General features: G+C 47.9%; 1 protein-coding gene across 3 annotated transcripts in view; it reads left to right on the top strand.

Moving 5' to 3' along the window:
- MYLK3 (myosin light chain kinase 3) overlaps positions 1–16,065 on the top strand; it is a 437,450-nt gene that overhangs the window by 105,022 nt on the left and 316,363 nt on the right. The window contains exon 1 of one of the 3 annotated variants that reach the window (XM_085636961.1): positions 14,680–15,401. The exons of the other annotated variants lie outside the window; for them this stretch is intronic. Coding sequence (XP_085493087.1) covers positions 14,847–15,401 — 555 coding nt within the window. The 5' untranslated portion in view covers positions 14,680–14,846. Of the gene's footprint in view, positions 1–14,679; positions 15,402–16,065 lie in introns of those variants that run through there. 3 annotated transcript variants of the gene reach the window in all.

Below are 16,065 nucleotides of genomic sequence, written 5' to 3'. Positions count from 1 at the left end.
CGCTCACATGTGGCGTTTGCGGTAGTGACTCCATCTTGGGTACTGTGGCCTAGTAGGCCCGAATGCCAACTTAAGCAAAAACAGACATAACAGTAATTCAAATATAGAAATGGAGATTCTAATGTTTAAACCCACACTAATCCCAATATATTTTAGTATTTCCCTAGCTTTAGCAACATTTAAAGCGAAAATACTCACCATTTAAAAATCCTGAACGCACAAACATTCACAAAGCAACATAAATCATGCAATTTTCTATTTCACCACAATCTAAAGTTATTTTGCGTACCATAATTAATTAATTATTCTGCCATGCAATTAGCATTTTAGTCTCACGTGTATCTCGTGTTTATCAAGGTGTAAAAGTTGATTAGTAAGATTTCACTGCAAACCAGTTAGTGCAAGTTAGATTGAGAATGATTATGTAATTAATTTCATGCAATTTAGAGGAGGTATACAAAATGTTGTTTTACCTGCTCCATCACTTTCGTAGGTGCTCTGGCATTGATGATATTGCAGTAGTTTAGTCTTGACACAACAGAGCCCTGCAGTTCAATGTGGTGTCTTTATGGCAGTGAGTATTGGTCCTTCTTGCCACTGTAAGCTGGTAACCGATATTATTTGCAGCTTTTTAATTTCATGTGTGAACAAAATGTGTATGTGTATGCACACTTCAAGATTTCTTACTGCTTGGTCCAAGGTGAAGTGGTACCTACTTTTTTCACCCTTTGGAATGGAATTTTGCCAGTTTGCGAGTCTTTTAGCTAGGAGAGCTTCAGTTTACATGTCACCGAGTCTAAGGTAACAGTCCGTCTTCCATATGTAAATGTTTCAGGGTCTTTGTGGTATTGTTTTTCAGATTTAACCTGCTACCTACTCTAATGTGAAGCTGAATGTCTAATGCATACATTTGTATTTTCTTATAACTGTGAGAGACTACCTGAACTATATGTTTCATGAAGATATTAAAACGTAACCGAGATAATGGTGATCCCAGTGGGACACAGCAGGAGAATAATTTGTTGATGAAGTGGATGGACCCATACTGATCCATTGGGTGGAAAGGGATGAGTGACAATATGAAAGAGCTAATCAGGTTGTTCCTGCATTTCTTTTCAAGAGTTCACAGAGGATTTTGTGAGGTTTTGAGACAGACCTGCAATGTGTGTGCTTCTTGCGTGTTAACCTTAGGTTACCTTAGCTGCTGTAGACTATTTATAGCATACTTGAGAGCATGAGGTCCTTGCTCTGTTGGAGAGCAGCGTTTATTGTTTTCGTAATGTCGTGGTCAAGTATTTACGTGCCTAAAGGGGTCCACATTACTTCCAAGAGATATCACAAAAATGACTCCTGTTGTTGATGTACATGCACATCTGTTTTTCTTTTTTATTGAATGATCTTCTGAGCGAAGTTAATAAAGAATTATTTAAAAAAAAAGTATTTATGTGCCCATTTAACATGAATGTCAACATGGCTCGACTGAATGATAGAAGACTTCAGTTTTCTAAAACGTCCTTGGACTCGTGTTCAGGACTCCCTGTGGTAGGACTCAGGAACTAATAGAGAGTGGTAAATGAGCCGACAGTCCGTAACAGACTTCAGTAGGATATCGGACCAAATGTCTTTGATCTTGCCTTCATTCTCCCTAATAGGAATATTTTTGTCCTGTTTGTTGCTTTACCATTTTTTGTTGTTTTTATGGTATTTATCTAATATACTTTCTGTCTTCCTCATAAACTTGGTTTATTTCTTTAACTATGTTGTTTCTTGTGTTGTTGCACACCACATCGCAAATGTATTTATTTGAAGGTATTCTTGATGCCAAAGATGATCGCTCTCTACCATAGTGTTCCAGTTAGGTTCCATCCATTGTCTTTAGGTCATATGTGTATACATCAAAGTTGTTAATGAGTGATTGTGATGAACAGAGGGCACCCCAAACACTTTTGGGATGGTAGTATGTGTGTATGTTGCTAGGTGGACTTCTCCATTTAGTCCTAACAAACATACAGCCCAACTGCAGGCAAACAGCCACACAAACACAAGTGTATTGGGCTTTACTAGTGCCTGCAATCCTTTTGGATGCCTTGGTGTGTATTTGCAGATTATTTCAGTATTTCTTTTTCTCTTTAGGGTGTGTTTGTGTGGGTTCTCCCCACCACCTCTCGATGCTTCACCTTCCCCCTCTGTCTCTCACATTCCCACCTCTGCGTATTCTTCATGCTATAGTCTCTTTCATGCTCTCAGTGTCTTTGATGTGTTTCCCATTTGGGACTTCACTTTCCTTCTCCCATAAACCTCTAGTTACATTCCTCTCCTGCAACCTAACTCCCTGTGCTCCTTTCCTTCTGTGCCTTTGCTGTTCCTCCTAACTGGACTCCCTTACACCTGTCCATACATGGCCACATCTTTATGAGATTACTCAGTTTCTCTTTTTTTCCTCAATTATTCCAACGTCTTAGCTTTGCCCTCCACCACTGTTTATGCATGTTAAATCCCCAGCCAACCCCAGTTGCAGTCAAAACTTCACATGCAGAAAAATGGTTGTGAACCTGTTTGGCGCAACTATTGTGATATCTACCTTTAGACATAGATTTCTTGGTGTCAACTTCATTTGAAACGGGGGGATCCTCCTCTGGTTTGTCCCCTCATTCCACCATCTATCCCTTTCATACCTTGTCAGCGCACTACCTTGTCCTCCTCCTCTGTCCTTACGTCATGCCATCTTTCCTCTCACTTCTTATAGTCCCTTCCTTTATCCTTTTGATGTTTGACTTTTCCTGCAATTTCTACTCTTTCCCCTACCTCCCTTCATAGAGTGCCTGCATCCTGCCTGTTGTTCTTTGCCTGCGCATCTGATTTCCCTTACACGTCTTACCTGACAGCCCCTACATATGCCGGCTGTCAATCCTGCGCAAACCATTCTGCCCCCTGACTGTCCGATTTGTCCTAGAAGCATCTCTGCACACTACAAACACTGGCACATAATAATCCACTGCAAATTAGTTGTCATCATAGTGGTAAGCTGTAATGGGTTAATATACTATTGTGTGAACCAGTTCCCTGTGTATCATGTGTTTCATGAAATTGGTCATGACACATAGTTTATTGGAGACTGAAATGTAGGAACACATTCTCTACATTTATGCATAGGCGTGTAAGTGAGAGCCTGCAGACTGCATTAAGTGCACGCCTAGTAGAGCACTAGGCAAGACACCTTTTTGAAGGCCAGGGAGCAACACTGAAACTCCACCAGGAAGGAAGTATGATGTGATAGTTGGGGTGGTAATAGGTTCATATATACTGGGATTGTGCTAGTGTTTAATTGGCTGTCCGCGTGTAAATATGAATTAAACATTCCAGTAGCTTGGTGAGTTCAGAGTCTGAAAAGAGTGAAACAACTTCCTCCACCTTGACATGCCCGACAAGAATAGCAGGAACCTGTTATCATCCCTGTAGTGAGGGGTCCTGATCTGCCAGGGACCCCAGCCTTACTATGAAGACCAAACCCAAGGGGAATCGAGGGCTGGACATCCTAGCAGTAGGCCTTGTCAAACCATCGATGGACAAATTTACTAAACCAATCCGTGTCCTCATCAGGCACAAAAGTGCAGAAAGGGAGTGCCATACCGGACTCTGCACTTCCTTCGTGAGCATTACATGGGGGAATGCACAGCAAGTCACCACTGGGGCTACCTACCCTGCAGGTGAGTTGCTGCTCACTGTTGGAAGCATACATCCCCCACAGAGTTTGGCCCACAGCAATGCCACATGTATTTGTTCTTCAAAGAGGAAGATCATTAGCAAAGTACATCAGGTAGGTAGACTTAAGAGGGACTTTAGTGGGAAAAATCCCTAGAACAACTTGAAACATGAGTTCCACCATTTACCCAGTGGCGAGTCCTCTGCTAAGGCAGAGGAGCATCACCCCACTGCTCGTTTGAGCAGTGCAAAAGAAAAATGAAATGATAACACCAGTCACTTATTATCATTTTATTTTTCTTTAGACTCCAGCCAGGTCGAGCAGGGCGGGGCTGAGATCACCGCATCAGAGGGAGCAGGAGTAATTTGCCCACTCCTAAGTGCGCATTGGCGCTAGGGCCGGCCAAACCGTCATGCGCACTTGGCATGTTCTTCATTGGGCTGTGTTGGAGAACATGCCAAGCCTCTCCATGCACTGTATGAGCGTCCAAACAGGACGCTCAGACCAATCACAATGCTGCTCCTGCAGTGTTGTGATTGGCAGTCAGAGTCCGGAAGCCTGGGTGCTTCCAGGGCTGCAGAAGAGCGAGGACGAGAGGAGGTGTGCTGCGGCATCTGAGAAGGTAAGGTTTTTTTTCTTCTTTTAATCCCCCCCAACCATTTATAGCGCATTGGTGGGAAGTAAAAGCTTACACACAAACTCACCGTCCCAACCCTGGTTTTCCAACGAACTAAAAGAACTAAAAAAAATCATGCAAAAAGCTTGAACGTTGTTGGAGACAAGCCTACTGCCCGCTGGCTAAAATAGCTCTCAGGAAGGCTCAGAACAGCTATTACACCATGGTCAAGAAGGCCAAAGGCCACTTTTATGCAGAGCGCATTGCCCAATCTAAAAATAATTCGAAGGAAATCTTTGCAATTGTCCAAACTTTCCTGAAACCATGTGCAGAACAGATGGTCGCACCCGCTTCTAACTCCTGGTGCGAGCAGCTATCTGGATTTGTTATTGATAAAATTCAAACCATCCATGATAGCTTTGAGACTGCTCTCCAGCTGCGGGCGGTTTACCCGATTCGGACAGCCTCAGATCCAGATCTAGCCTGCACCCGTTTGATGGCGTTTACTCCCATTCCGCTGCCAGGTACTCTGGCCATTCTTAAATCTCTTAAATGAGGTTCTGCAGCGGATCCCTGCCGAGCCAGGTTGCTGGCTGCAGTGGCAGAGGTAGTCAATCCTGAAGTAAACAATATTGTCAACCTGTCGCTCCAAACCGCTACGGTTCCAGCTGAGTGGAAACAGGCAAAACTCCTCCCGCTGCTAAAAAACCTTCCTTAAACCCCGCAACCCTGGCTAGCTACTGACCGATCTCACTTCTCCCGGCTGTGGCGAAGGTGTGTGAGAAGGCTGCCCACAAGCAGCTCTCTGAGTTTGTTGAGACTTCTGGCGCCTTCCACCCAGCCCAGTCGGGTTTCAGGGCCTCCCACAGTACTGAGACGGCCCTGGTTGAGATGGTGGAGGCTATTAGAGAATGCCTTGATTTAGGCGGCAGAGCGGCTCTGGTGCTATTAGACCTCTCTAAGGCCGCACAGCCAACTTCTAGCCCGGTTGTCTAACATTGGCATCTCTGGTTTGGTGTCGGAGTGGATTGAATCCTTTCTGGCGAATAGAACATAGCAAGTATGACTGCCTCCATTCTCCTCTACACCGAGAAGTTTGACCATAGGTGTTCCTCAAGGCTCAACTCTGAGCCCTCTCCTTTTTAATGTTTACATGACGCCGCTTATCTATCTGGCGGAGGAGCTGGGTGCTAAGATCATAGCTTATGCTGATGATACCCAGCTCCTCTTCACGTGGAAGAAAAATGATTTATCCCTGGATGCTGCCAAAAATTGCCTTGCAGAAGTTTTTAAATGGTTAGCGCAGGCCCAACTCAAATGCATTGAGGATAAATCTGAGGTGCTCCTTTATGGGTCCTTTCCTCCGCATTTTAGAGAGGACCTTTGGCCTGTGGGTTACCCCATGCCTAAGTCAATGGGGAACCCGGTAAAAAACTTGAGGGTCTGGTTCAGTGAGCACCTCAGATTTTTACCGCAGATTAATAAATTAGCCGGAGTGTGCTTCGGCACACTGAAACTCCTAAGGAGATTTCTGGCTCTACTGCCCAAAGCGGCTAAAGAAATGGTGACCCGCGCTCTCATTCTTTCGCGTTTAGACTATGCCAATGCTCTTTATATCGGTCTTCCTGTATACCAGCTAAAAAAGCAACAGATCATTCAGAACGCGACCGCTAGAGCACTACTGGATATTCCTGGTAGGCCTAGCACTAAGCAGATGCTACGGGATTTGCACTGGCTCCCGGTAGACCAGCGTGTTTTGTTCAAGGCTCTTACGCTTGCCCACGGTGCTCTTTACAAAGCAGGGCCTTTGTATCTCAGGAGACGCTTTGATTTTTATGTACCTCCCAGACATCTCCTCTCCACGGGGCAATGCCTCGCTGTTATACCCAAGTACCGCCTTGTTAGGACAGGAGGTGGCTCCCTCTCTGTCAGAGCAGCCAGGGCCTGGAATGCCCTGCCCTTTGAGCTTTGGAACATCGGTGACCTTAGGCTATTCAAAAAGCAGCTAAAAACCTTGCTTTTCAAGTAACCACCTAGCCCTGGTCTGCGCCCCTCAGTCTCCTTTATTTGGCTTCCGCCACGGGACACTTCCGAGTATCCGTGCGCACTATAAATGGAGTTTAACATAACATAACATTTTTCATAAATCTCTCTAGCAAAACTTATCGATGCATTTTCAAGAATGGTTCTTCAGCTGTGTGTACTGGTCACTGGCCTATCCCTGAGATTGACTGTTTTTTTGTGTGTGCGTGTGGGGGGGTCTAACCTTTTTTGATAGGTTTGTGTTGGTGCCGCTCTTTTGGATTTCTGTGAAGTTTTTGGGACCTTTTTATCGACATAGAGCAGTAGGATTCCAATAAGGAACAGCATGTTCTCTCCAGGGCAAAACGACCTTCCTTATCTGATATGTTTCTAGAGACCTGACGAGGATGCTTGAGTGAGAACACGCAGCTTATTTCCATGAGAGGAAGGCAGTGTGGGCCAGTCTGGTGTACACTGAGGCAGGGCCAGCACTCCAGGAATGATTTTATGCACTGAAAGTCAAGGCTGCCATGGTACTGGCCAGATGAGCAACACGAGAATCCTTCACACTAAGGAATGTTTCAGGACCAGGAAACTGTAAGTGATATCTTCTCATTTAAAAAGGGCAACTGAAATGCCAAAAGAGACTTTTTTTCATATTTGTATTTTAAATTGCTTGATTGCCCTGAAAGCCCAGAACCTGTGATAGTTCTATTACCCTTCTGAGTAGGAAGTAAAAATATAAATGATTTGAGAAAGGGAAGCTTTATATCCAGTGTCCAATATGAATGTTTTACATAACGTCCTTCAGCGAAGGAAAACAACTACCAAATATAGTTTTAGCAGAAAAATAATTCGCAAACCTTGTTTGCAGAGGATTACAAACCCCTGCGGTTTTCTCAGGGATAGAGCTTCTACTACACAATTTATCGCCCTAAATATGACAAATGCAAAGATGAATAATCACAAAGCAAATATTTTTCATATGACCAGATCACACAAAAACCTTTAGAACTTTGAACAATGTGCAAAGTTTTCCTACAAATTTCAGGGAAATTGTGCAGAGGTGAAATCTGACAATTTTTCATTAGATCATTTTTTATCTTTGCTCAAAACGTCCTCCTATTATCTCTTGACACAAAATATATTTGCACGCTAAACACCTGTTCTCTCACTGTCCGTGCATTCCACTTTATATTCCCACTCTTACCCGCACACACAGAAAGAGGAAAAAATGAGAAGAATTATAAATAATTCTTCTCATAACGCCTGGGGAAGCATAGATTTTTTTTTTTTTTTAAAACCTTTATTTTAAATCAGTGACACAGCTATTCAGCCGACAACCCGGAGGTACGGCAGCTTTAGAGACTCAACACATGCTTGCGTCCACATTTTACCGACAGGAGAGTCGAAGGTTCTGTTTTAAATAAACATAAATCCAACCCTAAACACAACAAGGCGAAAAGTACTGTAAGCACCAAAAGAGGTTCCCAGCAGGGGGGACGAGCCCCATTCCGTCCAACAGACACAGATCTATAGTAAGGGAAAGGAGGGAAAGGCAGAGACTCAAGAAGACAAACACATACCAGCAAGGAATTCAAAGCCGGAAAGAAAGCTAAGGGGAAAGCTGCTCCTCAGGCGGGTCCGGGTCTGGGGGCAGGCATATGTTCCCTCTGTACTGGTTCCATGGCCCCCATACAGAGTGCCATTTCCGAGGGCGCCCTCGAGCACAATACACTGTCTTCTCCCTAAACATGCTCCAATCCATGTTTTCCATCCACGCTGTCAATGTGGGAGGCCTATCAGAGCCCCACAGCCGAGCAATGTCACGCTTGGCTACCATGTTCCCTAGGGTCACCCACTGGGTCTGTGCCGCGTTGTGGTCAGTAGGACTCCAGACATTCAGGAGACAACATCGCGCCTCAGGCTGCATGGCAATTCCCGTCACCTCCCCCATCACCTCGTGGACTCGCCTCCAAAACTCCATAATAGCACCGCATTCCCAAATAATATGTAGGAAGGTGCCCACCATACCACAGCCTCTCTTACATAAGCCCTCCTCAGAGAAACCCATGTGGACCAACCTCGGCCCCATCACATAGACCCTATGGAGTATTTTAAGCTGCACCAGCCGCAAGCGCGCGGGGATTGCGACCTCTTTGGGAGAAGAAACTGCATACTGCCAATCCTCATCATCTAGTTCAAGGCCATCCCTGGTCCATTGATCGCGCAACACTAAAAGAAGATCCGCCCGAACATTAATAAGTTTCTTATAAATGAGCGAAATCGTGCTCTCTGGCATATGGCCATCCAGGATCCGGTCCTCCAATGGAGAGGACTCTGGCACCTTCTCCCCTTCTACAAGGACTGACCGCAAGGCGTGGCGCACTTGAGCATATCGGAAGAACTCCGAGTTCCCCAGCTCGTATTCCTTCTGCAACTCCTCGAATGACTTTATCCTACCCTTAACCAGAAGGTCTCCAACCCTGGATATGCCGATCAGGTCCCATTTCTCAAACCCTTTTGTATGCCAAAGCTTTCCCAGAATATCAGAATCAAACAGAGGGGTGGCAAGGGTAAGCTTACCCTTCCAACCCAATGAGTCCGTCGCCACCTTCCATACATGAACGGCCACTCTGGTGGGCCCCGTAAGGGTGAAGTCCGACGACTTCGAGTACAACTCTCTGTGGTAATTACCCCCACGGAGCAACCATCGGTCCATGGCGAAGGCGGGGCTAAGCGCCGGACCATATACACCATGGTTAATCGAGCTCAACTGGGTGGCCCAGTAATATCGTCGAATGTCTGGAAGCGCGATACCACCGTCGTACCACGGAAGCGTCAACTTAGCGATCGCTATACGCGGACGCCCGTCCCACAAGAGCGCGCGCTGGTGGCTTTCGACCTCACGGAAATAGCTGGCCGGGACCAAGTCAAGGGTATTCTGCAGGGCATAGAAGAAACGGGGAAGGGACATCATTTTGAACAGTGCGGCACGGCCAAGGAGGGAAAGCGGCAATCGCCGCCAGCCCGCCACATCCCGCCGCAGACGCGCCAAGGGAGGGAGCAAGTTCTTCTCGTAGCGTAAAATGGGGTCGGTGGAAATATAGATCCCCAAATACAAAAAGCCCTGCTGGGCTATCTGGATCGAGCAGTTGCGCGGGACGGGCGGGACATCCCCACACAGGACATATAAGTATGACTTCCCCCAATTAATGACTAGGCCAGAGTTTCTACCAAAAGAGGTCAAGACGTCGCACACCACTATCAGAGATTTCTTGGGCGAGGCAAGGTATAGCAGAATATCGTCGGCGTAGAGTGAAATACGGTCTTCGTGGTCAGGCGACCAACGAATCCCACGTATGTCCGGGTGCCATCGTATCCACGCCGCTAACGGCTCAAGAGCAACGGCGAACAGCAACGGCGACAGGGGACAACCCTGCCGGGTGCCCCTCCCGAGCTCGAACGGTGCCGACGCCTGTCCGTTCACCACGACACTTGCAAGAGGCCCCTCATAGAGCAACCTCACCCATCCCACAAATCCAGGCCCGAAGCCGAACTTGGCTAGCACAGCCCACAGGTATGCCCACTCCACCGTGTCAAAGGCCATCGTGGCATCGAGAGACGCCACAATAGCCGGCTCTCGCATCGTGCCCGTCCTAGCAATCACTCCATGGAGGCGTCTAAGATTCAGTGCGGTGTTACGGTGCGGGATGAAGCCCGACTGATCCGGGTGGACCAAGTCGCCAAGCACCCGGACCAGGCGGTTAGCGAGGATCTTAGCAAGGATTTTCGGCTCGGCGTTGAGAAGTGAGATCGGCCGATAGGAGCCACACTTATCCCGGGGCTTTCCGTCTTTATGAATTACTACAATCGTCGCCAGCCGTTGATCGAGCGGAAGAAACCCATTCCCCCGTGCCTCCATGAACATGGCGCGCAGGTGGGGAGCCAACTTATCCGGACAAAGCTTGTACAGCTCTATCGGCAGACCATTTGGGCCCGAAGCCTTACCGGAGCGCAACGCACGGATAGCACACGCCACTTCGTCTACAGTGATATCACCATCGAGGTCCTCCCTATCAATGGCAGAAAGGCAGGGCAGAGCGATGTCACGCAGAAGATCACACGAGTCCTCAGTCGGCCTATCCGAGACCGAGGTGTATACCGTACGAAAATAGTCCGAGAAACACCGAACTATCCCGTCGGGATCAGTGACAACCTCTCCCCCATCCGTCAACAACTCCGGCACCACACGATTAACACGCTCTTTTTTATCCAGCCATGCCAGCAATTTCCCGGCCTTATCACCAACGTCATACAACCGACCCTGCTGCTCCCTATGGAGGGTCCTGGCGGCGTTTGTCACCAGGTCCCTATATTCCAATTGCTTCAGGCTCAAATTATGCAGTGTGGACGTCGCAACATCCCCCTCCAAGGCCACTTCTAAAGCCGCTATCTCGTCCTCTACTTGTATCACCTCGGCGTCTCTCCGCCGCTTGGCGGCCACTACCAAGGACAAAGCCTCCCCTCTCAGTACAGTCTTAGAAGCTTCCCACAAGGACACCGCGGATTCAACTGAGCCCTGATTATCTCGAAAATAGTGGTCAACTGTCTTCAGTAACGCGCTGCGCAGCTTGGGGTCACGAAAGTACCAGGGGTTAATGGGAGCCACCCTGCCCCCCACCACCCACCACCCTGCCCCGGAATGAAAGGTATATTGTCTCTGAGTGGGGTGCCGCAGCCTCCAACAATCTACCAGACCAAATGTATCAATAAAGTCGGGAAGCCACTTCTGAGCACCCCCGGTGTCTCTGGGCGGGTACCTATCGAGCATTCCAGAACCAACAGCATTAAAGTCTCCTCCCACCACTAGCATCCCTTCGGGGAGTTCCAACAAGGCCTTGCCCAGATCAGCAAACGTGGAGGCCTGCAGGGCAGGAGGGACATAAACAGAAACCAATACCAACGTTCTGCCCTCCCACCTCCCAGCCACGGCCACAAAGCGCCCCCTATCATCAGCAATGGTGGAGTCAACCTCAAATGGTAGGGAAGCTCTGACAAGTATGCCCGCACCCCCTGGATCCCGAGGAAAACCCCGAGTGTGCAATGAATTTATAGCCCTTTCTGTTAAGTGCATAACACATATTCCCTATAAGGTGGGTCTCCTGCAGGAGGACCACATCTGGTGAGGTCCGTTTCAAAAATTGCAGGACTATCCCCCGTTTGATACGATCCCCCAAGCCATTAACATTCCAGCTAATTATGTTTAAGCCCCTATCCCCCATCACAAAGAGACCTCCCCCCCCCCCCCCCCGGAGAACCACAATCGGACAATTCTGACAGTCATTGCTACGCCTTGCAAGAAAAAAACAACCCCAAACAACAACCCCAACATCCTGAATCCCCCCCCCACCCTGCACCCCTGCGTCAGCTCACAAAGCCCCCCCAACTTGCAGTGTGCCTGTCGCCCTATCAAAAACAAATCTACAAAAAGTACCCCAAGGGAGGAAAGAGCCCCTATCTTCCCCCCCCCGCCCTCCCATTACTGCAATAAGGTGCGAGTCACTGTCCGGGGCTGAATCAAAACAGGCCGACACCAGAGGTATCACTTCTGTCCATCCCGGTCGCCTTCCGCCCCATCCACGCTGTCCCGGCCGGGCCGCCGCCGAGGGAGTGCATCCAACCAGTCCCCTGCCATGTCCGGTGATTCGAAAAAGAAAGTCCGATCCTCATATACCACACGCAGCCTGGCGGGGAAAAGCATGGCATACTTCAGGTCCATATCCCAAAGCCGCCGCTTCACCCCCAGGAAACATTGCCTCTGTTTCTGCACCATCTGGGTGAAGTCAGGGTAAAAGCTCACAGAGGCATTCTGAAAAGGCACCGGGCCTGTCACCCTCGAGGCTTGCAGGATAGCGTCCCGATCCCGAAAATGGAAAATCCGGGCGACAATCGGCCGCGGGGGGGCACCCACCTTAGGCCGTCTGCCAGGCACTCGGTGAGCCCGCTCCACCGCAAAAAACTTGCCGAGGCCCTTAGGCGGAAGATGGTTCACCACCAAGTCCTCGACGAGTAAATCCACGGAGAGCTCCTCTGAAGTTTCCGGGACCCCAATAAGGCGCACATTGTTGCGCCGGGCCCGACCTTCAAAGTCTTCGAGCCGGCGGGCGGAGAGGTCATTCGCGGTTCGTAACTTGCGAACCTCGGCCTGAAGCTCCGAGACATCGTCCGCGAGGCCAGTGGTCTGGAGGTCCAGGGACTTGACCCGCTCGTTGGTTTTGCCCAGGTCCGCGCGAATCAGGTTGACATCAACCAAGATCATGTCCACCTTGTGCGCCAGGGTCTCGAACTGCCGGCCAATCGAAGATTGCATCCCATCTATCGCCCCCTTGATATCCTGCAATGATAACTCCGAGGCCGGGGATGAATCGGCCTTCTGTGCTTCCAGCAACTGTCCCGATCCACTAGGCGACCCCTTCTGCTGGGCATAACGATCCATATTGTTGGATTGGGTATAGCCACCTCGCCTGGTAGTCTTAGACTTCGACCTGTCCGCCTCTGATTTGGTCGACATCTCGAGTAGCAGGACGGTCAGTCGCAAAAGGACGTCCCTCACTCCGCTAGAGGAAACAGGGTCAACTAGGACTTCAGCAGCTAGTCAGGACCGTGTGGAGGTCCTCCAGACAATAGAGGGCCTGCACGGAGCACTCCCCACCCTGAGCGAACAAAGGGCGAGAAAGCGAAAGTGAAAGTGCAGCGGCGTCCGTCCGTCAGTTCACTCCTCCCAAGGCCGTTGTTGTTCAATTAGTGGCCGGGCATCCTGCCACCGCAAGCCCCTGGCATCCGTCGGAGGTAGGCCGCAATCTTCCGCCACGCACAACTTCGGTCCCCGGTGGGCGATCTTAGCCCGGATAACGTCAGTCGCCCCAGCTGTGACTCATCTGCAGGATGCCGTGCATGAAATTCAGGATTTAGGACAGGATAATTGCAGGAGGGCGCGAGGGTAGCGGGAGCTCAAGGCTCACGCGGCCATCTTGGTCAAGCGCTAGGCTCCTCGGGGAAGCATAGTTTTGATGCATTCCCAGGTCTACCACTTATGGTAAATCTAGGAATGCCCACAAATACATGGGTGTTGCTTCGGAACACCCACGCACCACCGGTAGAACGCCTCCCCGGGGCAGAGTAACGCAATCAGCGATTTCACAGCGTTACTCCAGATTTATCAAGCCACTCAGGGCCGGGCAGGGTGGCCTTGCGTGGCTTGATAAATTGCACTTAAGAGTTGCATCGCTTTTGCGCCCTGTTGCGCAGCGCAAAAGCAATGCAACCCTATAATAAATATGCCCCCTGGTGTCTGTGTGTTTCCCATGGTTTATCGTCTGCCCTTGCACCATGCCCTGATTGAGACTCTCATTAGCATGTCGTACACAGACTCCCTTGCTTGAGTTGCTGGTAGTTTGTGAGCACGTGCCCACTGAGGCTTACACGACAAGCCCCGATAAAATTCTGCACGCGGAGGCCAGCTTGAGTTGATCCCCAGCAAAGACGCTACTTAGAGTGCGCTTTAAAACAGCAAGTAATTCCGGCCAGCCTGCCTCGTGCATCTGCCGGGCACTTCTGTGTTTTGTTGGTACCCCTCATCTTCCTTCAGGCTGAGAAACAAATGAAGGCCTTAGCAATGAATTGCTTTAGGCTGAAACTCAGCGTTTCCAGAAAACATTCTGTGCTTGTGGAGAGGCTACTAGAAACAGTAACCTCGGTTTTAACTAATATTGCGAGTTTCTACTCCTATATAAAGATAGTCATCCATGTGGGTGCCAACAGAATTTTAAATTTAGATTATAATTTGAAATACGCCAGAGAGCTGTTATACAAGGCCACCATGACAGGCTAGTGTCAGAAGTTCAGCTCCTGTCACTGTGTTCCTATTATTACCTTCCACTGGGGTGGCTGCCAAGTGTATTTAAAAAACCGAACTCCCTTTGTGTGGCATGAGACCCCTCAGTACCTTATGAAAGAGAACTGCACTGTATCAGAAAATTATTTTTAAAATATAATCTCTATGAAATACATAACGCAAAATCTGTTTTAAAAAACAGAGCAGCCGGCTAAAGAAAACAACTACCGAACCCTCTGAACGCAGCAAATATTGATTTGCCTTCTTTCGAAGGCAGTGAAAAGTACTGCCCATTGTTGAAATGCCTGGCTGTCAACAGCCTCTCGAGCAGGAATGTTAAGCTCCCTTTTGACGTCAAAGGGTCCCACGGAAAATTCTGCGCCAAGTTCGGTCAACTGCTTAAAAGCCTAACTGAGGAAGGCAGATAATGCAGGCAATTAATCCCAGTGACACAACAGTCGTGCAATGTCCCCTGCACCAGAGAGGGCTTTACAGGCATTTCCAAATTTACAGATTTTTACCACAGAATTTCTTGCGCGTGAGATTAAGGAAGGGAGCACCTACATTGAGCTTTCCGACAGCCTCTGGTTCAATTTACTTGTGGTAAAATGAGTAAACCGGTTTCGCTGACCTCTTCTTTGGCCAAGATGTATGAAAGCAACTTGGACACGCCTGGAAGTTCTGGAAAATTCGGGCCCCGTTCACCAAACACAGGTAGTAACAATTTGACAGCCATGGAGAAAAAACTCAACCTGTTGAATGACAAAGTGGACAAGATGCTGAATTTCCAAGAAGACGTCATGGGGAAATTGAAGAGTGTGCACCAAGGCATTGATGGCATTGAGAAAGAGATTAACCACCTAAGGACCCTGCCGGAGCCCGATGTTCCACCGGTTACCCAGAGAAGCTGTTCGCACATTGGTGACCCCCATCACAGCCAGCTTCAGGATATTTGCTCAGAAATTTTGAGGTTGGTGAAAAGTGTCCACCAGGACTCATCAAAACAAAGGGAAGCCGTGGAAGGGGTGGAAAATATGGTTTCTGCCATAGACAAGGCAGTCTCGTTTGTGGGGGAAACCTTCAAAAATTCACGAATTGTGGATTTTATTCTCAAAGGTGCTGTTCCATGGAAAAAAGGAAATTTGGCAGAAATCCATTCAGAGGTTTGTTTTCCTTTACTTTAACTGTTTTTAAAAGAAAAATAGCAATCTGTGACTCCAACTATTTCATTGCATTTTTGTACTGCGTTAGTATCTATTGAACGCATATGCTTTCTTTCATCAATAATGTCATATTAAAGTGTGCTTGTATGAGAATTCAGGATTCACACACAGTCAGATGTGCAGATATTAGTGTCATCATTTTCTCTCACAACATATTTTTCAGACAACAGAGCATCTTTTTATGTTAATTGCCAGAGAACTGAGTTGTTCAGTGTCATCACAGTACTCTTTTTTGCAAAATCTCGCAAATTAGTGTTTTTAGTACGTTTAACTCATTTTCACTCAGTTGCGACACCACAAATGGGAAAAACTACCATTATGAAATTTTTTTGTGTGCAGCTCTAAAAATGCTAGTTTTAAGAAGAGAATCATTGCTTTTGAGAATATGGAAATAATGCAAGCCTATAGCCCGGGTGAAAAATATTGTCAGCCCATTAGTTATGGCTTTTACTAGATCCAGTTCAGGTAAAGAGTCTTTTCAACAGGGGTTTATGAATGTCATATAGAAAAAAAGCAGGGATGGCACAGGTTGAATAAAAAACAAATTTAAATCGCAGAGCACCATGGGGTGCTAGCAGCAAGTTCCAAGATGTATCTAAAATCA

This window comes from Triturus cristatus, chromosome 12 (assembly GCF_964204655.1).
Source record: "Triturus cristatus chromosome 12, aTriCri1.1, whole genome shotgun sequence".
Lineage (NCBI taxonomy): Eukaryota > Metazoa > Chordata > Amphibia > Caudata > Salamandridae > Triturus > Triturus cristatus.
This window is presented reverse-complemented; position numbering and strand designations above follow the sequence as displayed.